This window comes from Nerophis lumbriciformis, linkage group LG29 (genome assembly GCF_033978685.3).
Source record: "Nerophis lumbriciformis linkage group LG29, RoL_Nlum_v2.1, whole genome shotgun sequence".
NCBI classification, from domain to species: domain Eukaryota; kingdom Metazoa; phylum Chordata; class Actinopteri; order Syngnathiformes; family Syngnathidae; genus Nerophis; species Nerophis lumbriciformis.
Window position 1 is genome coordinate 26,200,001 of NC_084576.2, and position 22,746 is coordinate 26,222,746.

The 22,746-nt window shown below is 39.4% G+C and overlaps 1 protein-coding gene across 2 annotated transcripts in view; it reads left to right on the top strand.

Moving 5' to 3' along the window:
- Positions 1-22,746, top strand: part of camk1db (calcium/calmodulin-dependent protein kinase 1Db) — an 84,211-nt gene that overhangs the window by 27,725 nt on the left and 33,740 nt on the right. For both annotated transcript variants that reach the window (XM_061924622.1, XM_061924623.1), the window contains exons 2-3: positions 11,819-11,950; positions 17,929-18,003. In XM_061924622.1, coding sequence (XP_061780606.1) covers positions 11,819-11,950; positions 17,929-18,003 — 207 coding nt within the window. The remainder of the gene's footprint in view (positions 1-11,818; positions 11,951-17,928; positions 18,004-22,746) is intronic.

A 22,746-nucleotide genomic window follows, 5' to 3' on the forward strand; every position in this document is an offset into this window, starting at 1 on the left:
TTAAAGTGCGTTACGATTTAATCGATTTAAGTGCGTTACGGCTGTGGCTTGTCTACCTGGACCGTGGGGTTTGTGATACATATTGCATAACAATGCTGCCGCTGTAGCGTGTACACAACACGATTCAGTGTTACTCAGCAGCACGGCGGTACGTGCACCGCCTGTGAATGTTTCTCCACCAGGCCCGACGCCCCCTTTCCATTACACAAAAAATACAATAAAAAAAAATCCCCTCAAAAGTGCTCTGAGTTGTATATCCACTGAGGACGAGCGGAGCTCAGACCATTTTTTCTGGGTGATTATTTGATGAAAGGGGGCTCATTTTGCATACATCGCATCACACACACACACACACACACACACACACATTCACATTTACACACACTCGCTTTCATCCAACAGCCACTGAGAGGGAGCTTTTTCTGCTCGGGGAGAGGAACTTGAAATGGAGTGAGTCAGCATGCAGACGTGATTGCTGCATCACTGGGTGACTAAAACACCATTCAAGAACACGGTACAAGCTAAAAGTCGGCTGTTTAATCCTGGGGATCAACCTTACTAAGGTTTTCTGTGGTCCCCTGAAATGATTACCATAGGGCGCTACGGATTATAAGGTGCATGTTATGTTTAACAAAGGGAGTTGACGACACAGACACCAGGGGGCAGTAAAGCTGTAAGATTTATTATATATATATATAATATGTATATAATAATCAAAAAAACAATACTAACTGAACTATAGAATGGAGTGTGTGACAAAATCCACGTGTGTTTGACAATGTGTGTAATTAATTGTTGTGTATTACCATGATGTGTTGGGCGAGAGGAGGAACAAGGCAGGAAGACAGTCCGTGGGGCAGGCAGATGATCCAGGGCGAGAGAGAGGCGTCAGAGTCCGTGTCCGTGCGAGAGGGGGTCGAGGATCGGGGGAGGCAGTCAGAATCCAGACAGGGAACGACAGGAGAACGGACAGGTAAAACTCGGGGGAAACACCGTGGGAGGACAACAAGGACATCAGACAAGGAGCGAAACGCAGAGAGCGAAACAAAGAGCATAAAGCTTGAGTCGGCTTACGGTCCACCATAGAGAACTAAGTTCTCGCAAGGGTCCACTGGTCCTTATACCGTTCGCCCTCATCAGTCCCAGGTGTGCAGATTGCTGATCGCCCACAGCCTTGCCAGCATGTAGGCGTCCAAAAATGAGGCGCATTCCTGGCCGTGACAGCGTACTGCCGATGAATGGTCTATTTTTCATATGTTTTCATATATAAGGCGCAACGGATTATAGGGCGCGATAAAGAAGTCATATTATTATATATTTTTTTCTAAATGTAAAAGACTTCCTTGTGGTCTACATAACATGTAATGGTGGTTCTTTGGTCAAAATGTTGCATAGATGATGTGTCAGGTTCAAACACTGATGGCATCTATTAAACAAGACAAGAAGCAAGGAATTAAACAGACAGAATTAAATTTGGCTCAATTGAAGAGAAACGTCTAGACACTGTACAAGGGCACAGTGTCTCACGGTCTGACGGAAGATTGTACGCCTCTTTTATTTGGGCTTTCCTTGATTACATGGCAACAGCTGTTTCTAAGGGGACGGGGTCGTAAACAGGCGCTGCCTTTGGCCACAAAACAGTTCAAAGAAAAGGTCGCCTTGAGGGGAGTCTGGTCCTGCTTCCTCTCCGCTTTGTAGTTCTCGGGTCAAGACAATATCTTTCTGTTGATTACAATACATCAAAGGAACAGAACACCTTCATGTTGCTTCCCATCCTACCTAGTGGAGTTTTACAAACCCCGTTTCCATATGAGTTAGGAAATTGTGTTAGATGTAAATATAAACGGAATACAATGATTTGCAAATCCTTTTCAACCCATATTCAATTGAATGCACTACAAAGACAACATATTTGATGTTCAAACTCATTAACTTTATTTTTTTTTTTGCAAATAATAATTAACTTATTTCATGGCTGCAACACGTGCCAAAGTTCACCACTGTGTTACATCACCTTTTCTTTTAACAACACTCAATAAACGATTGGGAAGTGAGGAAACTAAATGTTGAGGCTTTGAAAGTGGAATTCTTTCCCATTCTTGTTTTATGTAGAGCTTCAGTCGTTCAACAGTCCGGGGTCTCCGCTGTCGTATTTTACGCTTCATTATGCGCCACACATTTTTGATGGGAGACAGGTCTGGACTGCAGGCGGGCCAGGAAAGTACCCGCACTCTTTTTTTACGAAGACACGCTGTTGTAACACGTGCTGAATGTGGCTTGGCATTGTCTTGCTGAAATAAGCAGGGGCGTCCATGAAAAAGACGGCGCTTAGATGGCAGCATATGTTCCTAAACCTGTATGTACCTTTCAGCATTAATGGCGCCTTCACAGATGTGTAAGTTACCCATGCCTTGGGCACTAATACACCCCCATACCATCACAGATGCTGGCTTTTCAACTTTGCGTCGATAACAGTCTGGATGGTTCCCTTCCCCTTTGTTTGGGACACGATGTCGAATATTTCCAAAAACAATTTGAAATGTGGACTGGTCAGACCACAGAACACTTTTCTACTTTGTATCAGTCCATCTTAGATGATCTCGGGCCCAGAGAAGCCGGCGGCGTTTCTGGGTGTTGTTGATAAATGGCTTTCGCTGTGCATAGTAGAGCTGTAACTTACACTTCCAGATGTAGCGACCAACTGTATTTAGTGACAGTGGTTTTCTGAAGTGTTCCTGAGCCCATGTGGTGATATCCTTTAGAGATTGATGTCGGTTTTTGATACAGTGCAATCTGAGGGATCGAAGGTCACGGTCATTCAATGTTGGTTTCCGGCCATGCCGCTTACGTGGAGTGATTTCTCCAGATTCTCTGAACCTTTTGATGATATTATGGACCGTAGATGTTGAAATCCCTACATTTCTTGCAATTGCACTTTGAGAAACGTTGTTCTTAAACTGTTTGACTATTTGCAAAGTGTCTTTAATCCCAGACGTGCTGTACCTCGGTGTGTTTACAATGAGCGCCAGGTCACAAAGTTCACTCCCTGACATCATCGAGTGATGTCGCTGGCTTGTCAACGCGGCGAGAGGAAAGTGCACGCTGGGTGACTTCTTGCGGTCTCGTCATGCAGCTCCGCTCCTGGTAGGCCTGTGAGGACGCCGCTTGCAAACGCGCCGCCACAAAAGTCTGTGGCGCGCACGTCGACTAGAAATGACGCTCTCGCTGTCCTCGCGGCGTCAGCTGCTGTGTGATGATGAGCGGTTTCCTGTGCACCAGCTCTCTGCTTTAATGTCTCAGCTGAGCAGACTAGCAGCATCGTGTTTGTATACAACTATATCTCCTTACTGCCATACCTGGCACAGTATCCTACCTTAAGGCCGTTTAGTACAAAATATAATAACAATCTGGTAGGATTGTAATATGTGCGAAATATAACAACAAACTGCTACAATGGTAATGTGTGCAAAATACAACAACAATCTGTTCCAATTGTAATTTGTGCAAAATGTACCAACAATCTGCTACAATGGTAATTTGTGAATAACACAACAACAATCTGCTACAATTATAATTTGTACAAAATATAACTAATTGCTACGATGGTAATTTGTACAAAATATAACAACAAATTGCTACAATAGTAATTTGTGCAAAATTTTATAACAAACTGCTATAATTGTAATTTGTGCAAAATATAACAAACTGCTACAATGGTAATTTGGGATTACCATTGATTACCAAAATATAACAACAATCTGCTAAAATGGTAATTTGTGCAAAATATAACAACAATCTGCTACGAATGTAATTAGTGCAAAATATAACAAACTGCTACAATGGTCATTTGTGCAAAATTTAACAACAATCTGCTACAATGGTAATTTGTACAAAATACAAAATATAACAATCTCCTACAATGGTAATTTGTGCAAAATATAACAATCTGCTAAAATGGTAATTTGTGCAAATTATAACAATCTGCTACGAATGTAATTAGTGCAAAATATAACAACAAACTGCGACAATGGTAATTTGTGCAAAATATAACAAACTGCTACAATGGTAATTTGTGCAAAATATAACAACAAACTGCTACAATAGTAATTTGTGCAAAATATATCAACAAACTGCTACAATGGTAATTTGTGCAAAATATAACAACGAACTGCTACAATGGTAATTTGTGCAAAATATAACAACAAACTGCTACAATTGTAATTTGTGCAAAATATAACAACAAACTGCTACAATAGTAATTTGTGCAAAATATAACAAATTGCTACTATTGTAATTTGTACAAAATACAAAATATAACAATCTGCTACAATGGTCATTTGTACAAAGTATAACAACAATCTGCTGAAATGGTCATTTGTGCAAAATATAACAATCTGCTACAATGGTAATTTGTGCAAAATATAACAATCTGCTACAATGAAAAATTGTGCAAAATATAACAAATTGCTTCAATAGTAATTTGTACAAAATATAACAAACTGCTACAATGGTAATTTGTGCGAAATATAACAAATTGCTACAACAGTAATTTGTGCAAAATATAACAACAAACTGCTAAATGGTAATTTGTACAAAATATAACAACAAACTGCTACAATGGTAATTTGTGCAAAATATAACAAACTGGGACAATAATAATTTGTGTACAATTTTATAACAAACTGCTACAATGGTAATTTGTGCAAAATATAACAACAAACTGCTACGAATGTAATTAGTGCAAAATATAACAACAAACTGCTACAATGGTAATTTGTGCAAAATATAACAACAAACTGCTACAATGTTGTTATATTTTGTACAAATGACCAGCATTGTAGCAGATTGTTATATTTTGTATTTTGTACAATTTACAATAGTAGCAATTTGTTGTTATATTTTGCACAAATGACCATTATAGAAGATTGTTATATTTTGCACAAATTACCATTGTAGCAGACTGTTCTTATATTTTGCACAAATTGGGGGTTACATCACCAAAAATGATTCCCAGGCACGGCCACCGCTGTTGCTCACTGCTCCCCTCACCTCCCAGGGGGTGATCAAGGGTGTGACAAGCATTGGTACTATATAACTATAAACGTGTGTCCTTACCAAGCAGACTGTCCATACAGGTTTTAGAGCAACATATGTTTATATATATATGTATGTATGTATGTATGTATGTGTATTGTCTTGCTGAAATAATCAGGGGCGTCCATGAAAAATATGTTTTATATATATATATATATATATGTATATATATATATATATATATATATATTATTTTATTTTTTTTCATGGACGCCCCTGAAATAAGCAGGGGCGTCCATGAAAAATATGTTATATATATATATATATTTTTTTTTTTTCATGGACGCCCCTGCTTATTTCATTGGTCGTCCAGGGGCGTCCATGAAAAATATATGTTATATCTATCTGTGTTGGCCCTGTGATGAAGTGGCGCCTTGTCCAGGGTGTACCCCGCCTTCCGCCCGATTGTAGCTGAGATAGACTCCAGCGCCCCCCGCGACCCCGAAGGAATTAAGCAGTAGAAAATGGATGGATGGATATATATATATATATATATATATATATATATATATATATATATATATATATATATATATATATATAACATATATTTTTCATGGACGCCCCTGCTTATTTCAGCAAGACAATGCCAAGCCACATTCTGCATGTCGCTGTGCTGTTGTTAGGCTCGCACGTCTCCTAATGACTGATGCGTTTAATGTGGCGCGGAAAAACGGAGCACCGAGCGAACACGCCGACTCGTTGCCTCGTGTTTGCTCATGTTCTCTGCAGGGTCACCAGGTGGTGTGTTTTTGTGAGCGCTGTGTCAGGTTTGAGCGTTGACTGACCCACACACCACCAGTGGGAGGATGGAGTGGGGGATTAGCGTGGATTTGATGGCCGCGGTGGGACTTAGTGCTGCCAGTTTAGAGCCTGCAGGGAGGGACTGATTACACTCTGAGAGCATAATGGACCCTCTCATGTTGGGCGCTATACTTTTTTTTTTTTTTTTTCCCCCAAAAATGGTGATTCACTTTGTTTTTTCCCCACGTGAGCCAAGACACGTTGTGTTGTGGTGACATTCCAACATGTGGTTTTGTACAACCTCCACATCTCAACCAAATTGATGTTAGAATGATCATGAGGGAACCAATCAGCATCCTTCAAGGAGCTAGGGGCCAAAACCAGTGAAGTTGTCACGTTGTGTAAATGGTAAATAAAAACAATGATTTGCAAATCCTTTTCAACTTATATTCAATTGAATAGACTGCAAAGACAAGATATTTCATGTTCACACTGAGAAACTTCATTTTTTTTTGCCAAATAATCATTAACTTAGAATTTAATGGCAGCAACACATTGCAAAAAAGTTGTCACAAGGGCATTTTCACCACTGTGTTACATGGCCTTTCCTTTTAACAACACTCAGTAAACGTTTGGGAACTGAGGAGACACATTTTTTAAGCTTCTCAGGTGGAATTCTTTCCCATTCTTGCTTGATGTACAGCTTAAGTTGTTCTACAGTCCGGGGGTCTCCGTTCTCTTACGTGGCTTGGCATTGTCTTGCTGAAATAAGCAGGGGCGTCCGTGATAACGTTGCTTGGATGGCAACATATGTTGCTCCGAAACCTGTATGTACCTTTCAGCATTAATGGCGCCTTCACAGATGTGTAAGTTACCCATGTCTTGGGCACTAATACACCCCCATACCATCACAGATGCCGGCTTTTACACTTTGCGCCTAGAACAATCCGGATGGTTCTTTTCCTCTTTGGTCCGGAGGACACGACGTCCACAGTCTCCAAACGTGGACTCGTCAGACCACGGAACACTTTTCCACTTTGCATCAGTCCATCTTAGATGAGCTCGGGCCCAGCAAAGCCGGCAGCGTTTCTGGGTGTTGTTGATAAATGGCTTTGGCTTTGCATAATAGAGTTTTAACTTGTACTTACAGATGTAGCGACCAACTGTAGTTACTGACAGTGGTGTTTCTTAAAGGAGCCATATGTAATAATTTCATGTCAAGTCATCATTAAACGGCACTGATATGTCAAAAGGCATTAAAAAATCATGTTCTTTTCCAATACCTCTATAACTGATAACAGTAGTTCAGCCAGGATATGCTCATTTCAAAATGACATTTACAGCCCCGAAATATTGTTATTGTTTTCATTTCGGTGTCCCGCCCTTTACCGTTTGACCAATTAGAAAGTACGTGGGTGTGTCACATCCAAGGTTGCCGTCTTCGTCTGGCTACTGCCACTGGTAAGGTTACTAAACATGTCAGGCCTTAGTAAATCTAAAAGTTACCATTCTCAACTTATTCATGACAAAGCCAGGAACAAAACCAGGATTTGTATCAGGGATGCCTTTGAAAGATGGAGACATATTTTTTCATCTGACGCCAAACTTGCTAAGTTTTAACTTGCACTTACAGATGTAGCGACCAACTGTAGTTACTGACAGTGGTTTTCTGAAGCGTTCCTGAGCCCATGTGGAGATATCCTTTACACACTGATGTCGCTTTTTGATGCAGTACCGCCTGAGAGGATGGAAGGTCCGTAATATCATCGCTTACGTGCAGTGATTCTTCAGATTCTCTGAACCTTTTGATGATATTACAGACCGTAGATGGTGAAATCCCTAAATTCCTTGCAATAGCTGGTAGAGAAATGTTGTTCTTAAACAATTTGCTCACGCATTTGTTGACAAAGTGGTGACCCTCGCCCCGTCCTTGTTTGTGAACGACTGAGCATTTCATGGAAGCTGCTTTTATATTATGGAGGATGCATATGTGTTTAAGAGTTCTTTCATTTTACATAGCCATGTTTAGAGTAGATAGTACTTTTCCTTTGTATATTCTACCAGTCTCTCTTTGTCTTCAGATTGTCTGTTTAGTGTCTTAAACCATCAGGAATGTGAAACCAAACCCCCAAATCTTCCTTATCAATCAATCAATCAATGTTTATTTACATAGCCCTAAATCACAAGTGTCTCAAAGGGCTGCACAAGCCACAACGACATCCTCAGTACAGAGCCCACATAAGGGCAAGGAAAAACTCACCCCAGTGGGACGTCGATGTGAATGACTATGAGAAACCTTGGAGAGGACCGCATATGTGGGTAACCCCCCCCCCCCCCCCCCTCTAGGGGAGACTGAATGCAATGGATGTCGAGTGGGTCTGACATAATATTGTGAGAGTCCAGTCCATAGTGGATCCAACATAATAGTAAGAGTCCAGTCCATACTGGGGCCAGCAGGACACCATCCCGAGCGGAGACGAGTCAGCAGCGCAGAGATGTTCCCAGCCGATGCACAGGCGAGCGGTCCATCCCGGGTCCCGACTCTGGACAGCCAGCACTTCATCCATGGCCACCGGACCTGTGCCCCCCCCCCCCTCCACAAGGAAAAGGGGAGCAGAGGAGAAAAGAAAAGAAACGGCAGATTAACTGGTCTAACAGGGGGGCTATTTAAAGGCTAGAGTATACAAATGAGTTTTAAGATGGGTCTTAAATGCTTCTACTGAGGTAGCATCTCTAATTGTTACCGGGAGGGCATTCCATAGTACTGGAGCCCGCAACACTTCAGTGTTGCGAGGGAGTGAGGGGGGGCTTTCTTTGTGTGCAATAAGTTGGCTTTTCCGTTTGAATGTCAGATGAACTAGAGTCGCCGATATGAATGTATTGGTTAAACTGATCTCCTAAAGCTTTAGTAAAACTTGAAAATATTCCAATTCTGTCTTGATGGTCCTTCTTACTCAGCATATATGTCATCGAAAGAACTTGGGATTGACCAATAACTTAGATTCCCTGGGAGGAAGAACTGACACCCACCTGTTCCTAATTAGCCGGATGTTCCAAATAAGTGTTTTGATGAGCGTTCCTCAACTTTCTCAGTCTTTTTTTGCCACTCGTGTCAGCTTTTTTGAAACACCTTGCAGGCTTCAAATTCCAAATGAGCTAGTATTTGCAAAAAACAACAACGTTTTACAGTTGGAACGTTAAGTATCTTGTCTTTGCAGTCTATTCAATTGAATATAAGTTGAAAAGGATGTGCAAATCATTGTATTCTGTTTTTATTTACCATTTACCCAATGTGCCAACTTGGTTTTGGGGTGTGTACACTGATACTTATTCGTGGCAGCTGTGGACTCATTTTGAAGGCGTTTGGACTTGATATTGATCAAATGCCAAAGGGATTAATCTGGACTGTAATTAGCGGATGAATCAGAGATGAAATGTCTTGATGTTGTTGTGCCATCTGTGCCTCATATCCTCGCAAAGGCCATGCTTGTGTGCAAAAAACGTAAATACATTTCCCCCCATCAATAACTTATGGCGGGAAATAAGCTGGCCTGTTCAGGTTTTTCCTCGGTCGTTCTTCACGATGGTCACCGCTGAGGTCATGACACAAGATGGAGGAGGCGGCGGGCGGGGGCGGATGCAAGAAAAGGGGAAGAAAAAAGCCTGCTCAGCAGAACGCGTGACAGCCTTGAAGGTGGTATCGTAGCAACAGACAGCCGTCGCTTAAGCAAATATCGCCCTAATTTGTTTTTGAAGGTGCACATAGACGTATGTTCCAAACATGTTTTCGCTCTGTTCTTTTTTTTTTTTTTTTTTTTAGAGGTCTTAAAAGTGTTTGCCCTGCCTTAAACTAACACGTACGGGCGGTGGGACCTTGCCGGTTCTTTGTAAATACTCACAATATGCTGCTTGTGCACTTTTCTGTGTCAACACCGCTTGAGTCAAGGCGAGGCAGGCTCATGTTCTCTCTACCTTGTCGTGTGGGAGCAGACGCACAAACTCCCTGAGCACGAGCAACATCAGACTGTGACACGGCACACCTGTCCCCAACCTGGCATCATAACAATTGAAATGTTGTATATAACTATAACTATATAGCTTTCTGTCTTGCCTCTTGGTGAGGGCGGTCGCGTTTTTCTCCGCTCCCTCCTTCCCTGCTTGCTCTCTTCGTGTCCTTGTCCTGTCTGAACTTCTTTGAAGCCTCTTTCTTTGCGCTGTCCTCAAATCTAAACTTCAAACATGGATATGATCAGCTGGACTCTCGACGCAATCGACAAGGAAAAGAGGTTCGGGGGAGCCTGGCTGCCCTGATGGAACCATTGCTGCGGGGTACGTGAGAGACTCCTGGGATAAATGGAGACTCATGTGCCTCTCAGTCCTTTCCATCGAGGACGTGGAAGACATCTACCTATTTGGAACCGTGATCGCGAAGCACCTGCTGATTGGGCTGGGCATTGCTCTGGTGTATCGTCAAATTCGAAAGACGATGGCAGCCACTCAAGGAGCCCAACGGCTGTTCGTCGCAATGGAAGGATTGGGTCGGGCTATGGGAACACAGACTGGGGCGATTTCTGATTTGAATCGCAAAATGGATCTCATCATGGAGAAGCTTGCTGAGAAGGAAGAATTAAATTGAATTTGAGAGAGCCAGCACGGACACACAGAGCAGGAATGTCATTGTTTTGACTGCTCCAAGAAAACAACATCTTAATCTACGATTTGAATCCCTCGAATGGCCTTGATGCTATCAGGAACAGGCTGTTCTGAAAAACTCCCCCGAGGACTCCTCAACGATGGACGCTTTTGACTTTCCTTTTTTTCAATAACACCTGGTGTCGAACTTTGAGATCAGCCCCCAGTCCACAAAAACATTTCAACATCTCACCCAAGTTAATTGGGCATACATGCACACACCCGCCCCTCCCCCAATCAACGCCTTCACCACTGCTTAATTCCTCTTCGGGGTTGTGGATGGCTGAGTAGCGCTTTATAGCGGCAGCCAGCCTCCAGTTGTTTTTTGTCCTGATTAAGAGGAATGTTTGGACGGTGGAATGGTTGAAGTGAGTTGAAAAATGTAGAAGGAGTAGTCGACAGGAAAAAGGGTCAAAAAAGGGAATTCTGGAAATTACTGGAATTTTTTTTGAACTTGGAGAAATGATAGTTTTGAATGTCCAGGATGAGAGGAATATGTTGAAGGTGGAATGGTTTGAATAGGTTGAAAAATGTGGAAATGGTGGAAAAATGTCACATTCATTTTAATGGGAATTTCATGAAATTTTGGGAAAAGTTAGAATTTTTGGGGGAAAATGTGAAAAATACTTATATGTTCTGAATGAGTTGAAATGGTTGGTGTTGAAATTTTTCAAATGGGTCGAGAAATATTGAAGCAGTAACATTTTCAATTGAGAAATGGTTTTAAGGAATTCCAGGAATTTCGGGAAAACCGAGAATTTTTCCAGTTAATAAAACAACTTGTTTGTTTTTTGTCCTGATTAAGAGGAATGTTTGGACGGTGGAACGGTTGAAGTGAGTTGAAAAATGTGAAAGGAGTAGTCGACAGAAAAAAGGGAATTCTGGAAATTCCTGGAATTTTTTTGAACTTGGAGAAATGATAGTTTTGAATGTCCAGGATGAGAGGAATATGTTGAATAGGTTGAAAAATGTGCAAATGGTGGCAAAATGACCAATTGATTTTGAATGAGGAAAAATGTCTCGGAAAACCTGTAATTCTGGGTAATCAGGGAGTTTTTGGAATTTGTCAAGGGAAAGCCCGTGGTTCCCAAATAGGTTGAACAGTTTGAGGTTGGAACTCTTTGAATCGGATGAAAAATATGCTTAGGAGCAGTCACACAATAAATTGTAATGTGTTTATTTAGTTCAGAGTTCAGATGGGACTTTTGATTTTCTGCACTGCATCATTTTAACGTGTTTCTTTCTTGCCTTTTCTCCCCGGTTCTCGCCCTGACCCGGTCCCTCGCAGCGGTGCGTTCTCCGAGGTGGTGATGGCTCGGGAGAAGGCCACGGGAAAGATGGTGGCCATCAAGTGCATCCCCAAAAAGGCCCTGAAGGGGAAGGAGACCAGTCTGGAGAATGAGATCGCAGTGCTGAGGAAGTAGGTATCACCACTTCTTGATTGGGGTGTGCACACTTCCTTGTCAAGTCACCACAAGTGAGGTAACAAAAAACCCCGCAACGGATCCGTTGAGTTAACAAGAAATGGAAATGACCAATGCAATATGTAGTAACGAAATGTGGGCTCTAACTAAAGCATTTGACACAATAACTCACAATATTTTAGTCCAAAAATGAGAACGGAATGGCATCAGAGGCTTGGTCTTAAACCGGATTACAAGTTACTTAACCAACATGAAACAATACGTGAAGCTAGGCCAGGAGTCGGCAACCCAGGATGTCGAAAAAGCCATATTGGACCAAGAATACAAAACAAAAATCTGTCTGGAGCCGTGAAAAAATCAAAAGTCTTATATAAGTGTTATATTGAAGACAACACATGATGTAAGTATCTATATTAGCCTACTATCAAAATGACTTTAAAAGTCTTATATAAGTCTTATAATGAAGGCAACACATGATGTAAGTGTCTATATTAGCTATCTTAGCCTACTATCAAAATGACTTTAAAAGTCTTATATAAGTGTTATATTGAAGACAACACATGATGTAAGTGTCTACATTAGCTTTATTAGCCTACTATCAAAATGACTTTAAAAGTCTTATATAAGTGTTATAATAAAGGCAACACGTAATGTAAGTGTCTATATTAGCCTACTATCAAAATGACTTTAAAAGTCTTATATAAGTGTTATAATGAAGGCAACACATGATGTAAGTGTCTATATTAGCTATATTAGCCTACTATCAAAATTACTTTAAACGTCTTATATACGTCTTATAATGAAAGCAACACTTGATGTAAATCTCTTTATTAGCCTACTATCAAAATGACTATAAAAGTCTTATATAAGTGTTATTATGAAGGCAACACATGATGTAAATGCCTTTATTAGCCTACTATCAAAATGACTTTAAAAGTCTTATATAAGTGTTATAATGAAGGCAACACATGATGTAAGTGTCTACATTAGCTTTATTAGCCTACTATCAAAATGACTTTAAAAGTCTTATATAAGTGTTATAATGAAGACAACACATGATGCAAGTGTCTATATTAGCCTACTATCAAAATGACTTTAAAAGTCTTATATAAGTATTATAATGAAGGCAACACATGATGTAAGTGTCTACATTAGCTTTATTAGCCTACTATCAAAATGACTTTAAAAGTCTTATATAAGTGTTATAATGAAGGCAACACATGATGTAAGTGTCTATATTAGCTATATTAGCCTACTATCAAAATTACTTTAAACGTCTTATATACGTCTTATAATGAAAGCAACACTTGATGTAAATGTCTTTATTAGCCTACTATCAAAATGACTATAAAAGTCTTATATAAGTGTTATTATGAAGGCAACACATGATGTGGGCTCTGTACCGAGGATGTCGTTGTGGCTTGTGCAGCCCTTTGAGACACTTGTGATTTAGGGCTATATAAATAAACATTGATTGATTGATTGATTGATGTAAATGCCTTATTAGCCTACTATCAAAATGACTTTAAAAGTCTTATATAAGTGTTATAATGAAGGCAACACATGATGTCAGTGTCTATATTAGCTATATTAGCCTACTATCAAAATGACTTTAAAAGTCTTATATAAGTGTTATAATGAAGGCAACACATGATATAAGTGTCTATATTAGCTATAATAGCCTACTATCAAAATTACTTTAAAAGTCTTATATAAGTGTTATAATGAAGGCAACACATATTGTAAGTGTCTATATTAGCTATATTAGCCTACTATCAAAATTACTTTAAAAGTCTTACATCATGTGTTTCCTTCATTATAACACTTATATAAGACTATATTGATATATATTTTTTCATATATATATATATAATAAATTTTTGAGGCTTCAGTTCGGGAGTTCTGGAGTTTTGGGGAAGGTGGAGTTTCCCCCCCTCAGTCATCATTGCTCCCAGGTCCACTCTGACCCGGGGTGGTAGTACCTGTCAGGGTCCCAGCTATGAGTTAAATAGCTTGCAGAGACCGCCTCAAAAGTCTCTGCCTCATTGACCAGTGCCTACTGGCTAACCACTTGGTTATAGGCTACGGGAGAAAACCCCTGTGGCGAGGACCCGCATTAGGCAGTCACCAACAGACCGGTGCTCTGGCAGACCTCTGCAACCCCGTACGGCAGAAGGTCGTCGTGAGCTTTTCATGCCACTGGAGGACGCCACATGGGGCCAAGACAAAACAGTGCGGGTAGAGACTGTGCACTTCTACCACCACTTAAAGGGGAACATTATCACAATTTCAGAAGGGTTAAAACCATTAAAAATCAGTTCCCAGTGGCTTATTATATTTTTCGAAGTGTTTTTCAAAATTATACCCATCACGCAATATCCCTAAAAAAAAGCTTCAAAGTGCCTGATTTTAACCATCGTTATATACACCCGTCCATTTTCCTGTGACGTCACACAGTGAAGCCAACACAAACAAACATGGCGCATAGAACAGCAAGCTATAGCGACATTAGCTCGGATTCAGACTCGGATTTCAGCGGCTTAAGCGATTCAACAGATTACGCATGTATTGAAACGGATGGTTGTAGTGTGGAGGCAGGTAGCGAAAACGAAATTGAAGAAGAAACTGAAGCTATTGAGCCATATCGGTTTGAACCGTATGCAAGCGAAACCGACGAAAACGACACGACAGCCAGCGACACGGGAGAAAGCGAGGACGAATTCGGCGATCGCCTTCTAACCAACGATTGGTATGTGTTTGTTTGGCATTAAAGGAAACTAACAACTATGAACTAGGTTTACAGCATATGAAATACATTTGGCAACAACATGCACTTTGAGAGTGCAGACAGCCCAGTTTTCATCAATTAATATATTCTGTAGACATACCCTCATGTCAGCAGGCCAGGGAAGCTAGGGTCGATATTTTTCTCTTGATCATCTTCGGGACGGTGTGAGCCAAGACATCCAGGGGGTTTAGCTCGCTCGTCTGCGGGAACAAACTGCCGCCATTGCTTGCCGTGCTACCGAGGTCCTTTGTCCCTGAATTGCTCACACTCCGGCATATTCAATGGGGGTCTGGCGGCAGATTTCTTTGACTTTATGGTTGGAAATGCATCTGCTTTGACTGTCGCAGGATATCCACACATTCTTGCCATCTCTGTCGTAGCATAGCTTTCGTCGGTAAAGTGTGCGGAACAAACGTCCAATTTCTTGCCACTTTCGCATCTTTGGGCCACTGGTGCAACTTGAATCCGTCCCTGTTCGTGTTGTTACACCCTCCGACAACACACCCACGAGGCATGATGTCTCCAAGGTACGGAAAACAGTCGAAAAAACGGAAAATAACAGAGCTGATTTGACTTGGTGTTTGAGAAAATGGCGGATTGCTTCCCGATGTGACGCCACGTTGTGACGTCATCGCTCCGAGAGCGAATATTTAATTTGCCAAAATTCACCCATTTAGAGTTTGGAAATCAGTTAAAAAAATATATGGTCTTTTTTTCTGCAACATCAAGGTATATATTGACGCTTACATAGGTCTGGTGATAATGTTCCCCTTTAAATCAATTCACTGCGCAGGTGTTTTGCTCCTCCTCAGGAAAAGAAAAAAAAAATATATATATATATATATAAGATACTTAAAAATATATACACCCCCCGCCACCTCAACACCCCACAAATTTCCTCTTTAGAACAAAATTAATTTGTAAAATTGAACAATTATTCATATGAAGACTAACTCAATCAGATCGTTTTTAACAAAAAAAAAAATCCTTGATCGATGATCATTCGTTACTTCTGCAAAAATTGGAAAACTATGGCATAAGAGGTGTTTCACAAGAGTGGTTAAGTAGTTATTTAAGTAATAAATCTCAATATGTGGAAATCAAAAGGACTAAGTCACAGCCAAGAAGAGTAACTTGTGGGGTTCTACAAGGCTCGGTATTGGGACCTAAGTTATTTATACTATATTTAAATGATATTTGTTCAGTATCTAATAAATTTAAATTTATTATGTTTGCAGATGATACAAATGTATATTGTTCAGGAGAAGACTTGAAGGAAGTGTTGAGGATAATAGAGGTTGGCTAAAAAAAATGGTTTGATATCAATAAGTTATCATTAAATGATAAGAAAACAAAATGTATGGTGTTTAGTGGTGCAAGGACAAAATGTGAATTAAAATTAAATCAAGTGGAAATTGATAGAGTATATGAAACTAAATTCTTGGGAATAATAATTGATCATAAATTATGTTGGAAAGCGCATATTGAATATGTAAAGGGAAAAATATCCAAATCCATTGCCATTCTTTATAAAGTAAAACACATGCTGAATAAGAAATGTCTGCATATGTTATATTATTCTTTTATTTTTCCATATTTAACATATTGTGTTGAAGTTTGGGGAAATGTTTATAGAACAAACATAGACCCAATAATTAAACTTCAAAAAAGGGTCATTAGAATAATACACAAAGCGTGCTACTATGAACATACCAATCCATTATTTATAAGTTCTAATGTGTTAAAATGTTCAGATATTGTGTTTTTAAAAACAATGGAAATTATGCAACTGCCTTCCAGCTTGTATTCTTAGGTTATTTCAATTAAGAGGAGAAAACCATCATTTACGGGGGGTATTGATTTTTGAAATAGGTAAAGCAAGAACGAATATTAATTACAAATGTATTTCAGTTTTAGGAGTTAAATGGTGGAACAAGCTCAGTGATGAGTTGAAGACATGTACTTCTTTGTTAAGGTTTAAGAAAACATTGAAAGGTGAGATAATTGAAAATTATAAAATATAGTAACAATTACTTTCATTCCATTGATTTTGATTTTTTTTTTTTTTTTTTTTACATTGATGTTCCAGGTAATCTTATTTTCAGTGAAGACATAGGATAGGCAAATATAAGCTTTGGCTTCAGCCTATTCCTTTTTCGGTCATGCTTTTTCTTTTCTTTTCTTTTCCTTTTGTGTGTAAATGTGTATGATTGTTATACTGTATATGTATAGTCTGTACTCTTAAACTGGTCACACAAAATGGTTAATGGTTGATGGTTGATTATATGACCGAAATAAACTTATTTCATTCATTCATTCATTCATGATAGAAGAAATATTTTGTAACATCGTCATCTCCGCCAAGCAGTGGCGAACAAAACCAACAGCGCCTCCGCTGGTTGCAGCCAAGCAGTGCGCTCCCTTTTGCCTCACAAGACAAATTCTTCGTAAATAATTAGGTTATCAAGCTATTTTGGTTGCCTTTTATTATTTTTGACAGAACAAAATGTCTCCAGTCGCTCTTTTGTTAGGACGTCATGTCAGCAATGTTGCTGCCTATGCAGGAAATTTGTCAACAACAACAAAAAAATCTTGTTTCAATACTGCGCCCACTCACACGCGACATTGACACCATGTGACTTGAACCCTCCCCCAGAGCATGATGGGTAAACCCCCCCCCCCAGTCACCACTGCTGGAGCGTTGATTCCAGTTGCCTGGTTACAGTTGCCATCCTCCTTTTTATTATTCCCTCATCTCCATCCTCCGCTCCGACTTCCTCATGTTCTAAATGTCTTCTGGTCGTCTGAGAGCCTTTAATTAAACCCAGCTCTCCTTTCTCTTTGTGGGCTTAACGAGGAAGTCCTTTTCAGACTCACCACCCCCCCCCCCCCCCATGTCTCTTTTTACTCCACACCAAGTCATTGCAGGTTGTCCCCAGATAGAGCGCCTTTGTCCTGTCGTGTCTCGCTGACGGGGGTTGCCGCTTCGTGACTCATTGATTACCTTTAAAGTACACCTCCCTTCTCCATCCGGCCGCCTCCTCCGCGATGCATCATTCACAAAAAGATGCCCTCCTCACCAATGCTGTAAAAAAATGCTAATGATGAGTTCCCAATCAACAGGGCATGCTGCGAACAAAAAGCAAGGAGATAGTTGCAATAATCAGTGGCGTTTGTTTCCTGCAGGATAAAACATGAGAATATCGTGGCTCTGGAGGACATTTACGAGAGCTCCAATCACCTGTACCTCATAATGCAGCTGTGAGTACACCAACACTGCCACCATTCTCTCATGATGGAATGTCGTCATTTCTTTATATACAGTATATGTATCTCGCATGCTTTGTGGGCATACTTGCCAACCCTCCCGAATTTTCCGGGAGACTCCCGAAATTCAGCGCCTCTCCCAAAAAAACTCCCGGGACAAATATTTTCCCGAAAATCTCCCGATTTTCAGCCGGAGCTGGAAGCCACGCCCCCTCCAGCTCCATGCGGACCTGAGTGAGGACAGCCTTTTTTCATGGGGAGGACAACAGGGTGACAAGAACTAAATCATCCAGACTAGAGATAAATTGTATTATTATGTTTATTTTACCTAAAAATAAATATATTTATTAATTAAAAAAAATTAATAATTAATACATTTTTACTATATTTTGCTAAAAACATCAAAATTAATTGTATTTTTATTTGTATTTTTTCGTGACTCCTTATTACATCCAGCCATAGAATTATGCATTAAAATAAACATATTTGACATAATTGATTTTAAATTATCATAATAATTCATTTAAAATGACCATATTTAATTATTAAAATAATTGCTTGTTTATCAACAACTTTAGCATTTTATTCATTACATTTTGAAACTCTCAGAAGCCAAGTTATGTTATATTCCTTAATATTTATTTATGCAAGTTTGAAGTATCAATTATCTAAACACAGTTTTGTTTGCATATTTTCAGGATGTAGATATCTATCTATCTATCTATATATATATATATATATATATATATATATATATATATATATATATATATATATATATATATATATATAATGGGTGAATGTGGAAATACTGTCAAAGCGCTTTGAGTACCTTGAAGGTAGAAAAGCGCTATACAAGTATAACCCATTTATCATTTATTTATTTATATATATATATATATATATATATATATATATATATATATATATATATGTATGAAATACTTGACTTGGTGAATTGTAGCTGTCAATATACTCCTCCCCTCTTAACCACGCCCCGCCCCACCCTCGACCACGCCCCCACCCCCCACCTCCCGAAATCGGAGGTCTCAAGGTTGGCAAGTATGTTTGTGGGCAACTACTCAGAGGGAATAGTGAATATATATAGATATACAAACACATATATATGTGTATATGTATATATGTTTAGTCGTGGTCAAAAGTTGACATACACTTGTAAAGAACATAATGTCATGGCTGTCTTGAGTTTCCAATCATTTCTTATTTTTTTGTGATAGAGTGATTGGAGCACATACTTGTTGGTCACAAAAAATATTAATGAGTTTGGTTCTTTTATAAATTTATTATGGGTCTACTGAAAATGTGCTGGGTCAAAAGTATACATACAGCAATGTTAATATTTGCTTACATGTCCCTTGGCAAGTTTCACTGCAATAAGGCGCTTTTGGTAGCCATCCACAAGCTTCTGCTTGAATTTCTGACCACTCCTCTTGACAAAATTGGTGCAGTTCAGCTAAATTTGTCGGTTTTCTGACATTTCTTCAGCATTGTCCACACGTTTAAGTCAGGACTTTGGGAAGGTCATTCTAAAATCTTAATTCTAGCCTGATTTAGCCATTCCTTTACCACTTTTGACGTGTGTTTGAGGTCATTGTCCTGTTGGAACACCCAACTGATGATTTTCGGTTGTCCTGAAGAATTTGGAGGTAATCCTCCTTTTTCATTGTCCCATTTACTCTCTGTAAAGCAGCAGTTCCATTGGCAGCAAAAACAGGCCCAGAGCATAATACTACCACCACCATGCTTTACGGTAGGAATGATGTTCCTGGGATTAAAGGCCTCACCTTTTCTCCTCCAAACATATTGCTGGGTATTGTGGCCAAACAGCTCCATTTTTGTTTCATCTGACATCACATGGACAAAGATAAGACCTTCTGGAGGAAAGTTCTGTGGATGGCTACCAAAAGCGCCTTATTGGAGGTAAATTTGCCAAGGGACATGTAAGCCATACTTGCCAACCATCATTCTAGCCTGATTTAGCCATTCCTTTACCACTGCCAAGATTGCCAAGGGACATGTAAGCCATACTTGCCAACCTTCATTCTAGCCTGATTTAGCCATTCCTTTACCACTTTTGACGTGTGTTTTGGGTCATTGTCCTGTTGGAACACCCAACTGATGATTTTAGCTTGTCCTGAAGAATTTGGAGGTAATCCTCCTTTCTCATTGTCCCATTTACTCTCTGTAAAGCACCAGTTCCATTGGCAGCAAAACAGGCCCAGAGCATAATACTACCACCACCATGCTTGACAGTATGGCTGGTGTTCCTGGGATTAAAGGCCTCACCTTTTCTCCTCCAAACATATTGCTGGGTATTGTGGCCAAACAGCTCCATTTTTGTTTCATCTGACATCACATGGACAAAGATAAGACCTTCTGGAGGAAAGTTCTGTGGATGGCTACCAAAAGCGCCTTATTGGAGGTAAATTTGCCAAGGGACATGTAAGCCATACTTGCCAACCCTCCCGGATTTTCCGGGAGACTGACAAAATTCAGCGCCTCTCCCGAAAACCTCCCGGGACAAATTTTCTCCCGAAAATCTCCCGAAATTCAGGCGGACTCAGGTCCATGCGGACCTGAGTCGCTAACCCACAATATAAACAGCGTACCTGCCCAATCCCGTTATAACTGTAGAATGATGGAGGGCGAGTTCTTGGTTTCTTATGTGGGTTTATTGTCAGGCAGTTTCATTAACGTCCTCCCAGCGCGGCAAAAACACACAACAACAGCAGTCACGTTTTTGTCTACCGTAAAGCAGTTCGTCTGCCGTAAACAGCAATGTTGTGACACTCTTAAACAGGACAATACTGTCATCTAGTGTCATCTGACATCACATGGACAAAGATAAGACCTTCTGGAGGAAAGTTCTGTAATCAGATGAAATGATTGGAAACTCAAGACAGCCATGACATTATGTTCTTTACAAGTGTATGTAAACTTTTGACCACGACTGTATATGTGTATATATATATATATATATATATATATCTTGCATGCTTTGTGGGCAACTACTCAGAGGGCATAGTGTGTGTGTGTGTGTGTGTGTGTGTGTGTATGTATATATATATATATATATATATATATATATATATATACATACATGTAATCAGCCAATAAATGCGTTAAAATATAATATCGGATATTATCGGTATCGTTTTTTTTTATTATCGGTATCGTTTTTTTTTTGTTTTTTTTTTATTAAATCAACATAAAAAACACAAGATACACTTACAATTAGTGCACCACCCCAAAAAAACTCCCTCCCCTATTTACACTCATTTACACTCATTCACACAAAAGGGTTGTTTCTTTCTGTTATTAATATTGTGGTTCCTACATTATATATCAATATATATCAATACAGTCTGCAAGGGATACAGTCCGTAAGCACACATGATTGTGCGTGCTGCTGCTCCACTAATAGTACTAACCTTTAACAGTTAATTTTACTCATTTTCATTAATTACTAGTTTCTATGTAACTGTTTTTATATTGTTTTACTTTCTTTTTTATTCAAGAAAATGTTTTTAATTTATTTATCTTATTTTATTAATTTTTTTAAAAAGTACCTTATCTTCACCATACCTGGTTGTCCAAATTAGGCATAATAATGTGTTAATTCCACGACTGTATATATCGGTTGATATCGGCATCGGTACTTAAAGAATTGGACAATATCGGAATATCGGCAAAAAGTCAATTATTTGACATCCCTTATATATATATATATATATATATATATATATATATATATATATATATATATATATATATATATATATATATATATATATATATATATATATATCGTGTGTGTGACAATCATTGGTACTTTAACTTTAACATAAAACTACTGTAGTTGTTGTAGTACATGCTATTGTAATGTTTTTAAACAATACTATTGTGTACAAGTGTGTGTTTTTTTTTTTTTTAAAGGGATGTTGCATGTTGTAATTGTTTTTTTGTTTTTTTTTATTCATTCATGTTTTGAGATACGAGCTTGGTCGTGGAACGCTATGTGCTCGTAAGTTGAGGTACTACTCTACTTATTTTAGTCTACTTGCAGGTAGAGATGTCCGATAATATCGTCCGATAAATGCTTTATCGGAAATTATCGGTATCGGTTTCAAAAAGTAAAATGTATGACTTTTTAACGGACGTAGGGAGAAGCACAGAGCGCCAATAAACCTTGAAGGCACTGCCTTTGCGTGCCGGCCCAGTCACATAATATCTACGGCTTTTCACACACACAAGTGAATGCCATGCATACTTGGTCACACTGAGGGTGGCCGTATAAACAACTTTGACACTGTTACAAATATGCGCCACACTGTGAACCCACACCAAACAAGAATGACAAACACATTTCAGGGGGAACACCCGCACCGTAACACAACATAAACACAACAGGACAAATACCCAGAATCCCTTGCAGCACTAACTCTTCCGGGACGCTACAATATACACCCCCCCACCTCAACCTCCTCATGCTCTCTCAGGGAGAGCATGTCCCAAATTCCAAGCTGCTGTTTTGAGGCATGTTAAAAAAAAAAAAAAATGCACTTTGTGACTTCAATAATAAATATGGCAGTGCCATGTTGGCATTTTTTTCCATAACTTGAGTTGATTTATTTTGGAAAACATTATTACATTGTTTAATGCATCCAGCGGGGCATTATAATAAAATTAGGCATAATAATGTGTTTATTCCACGAC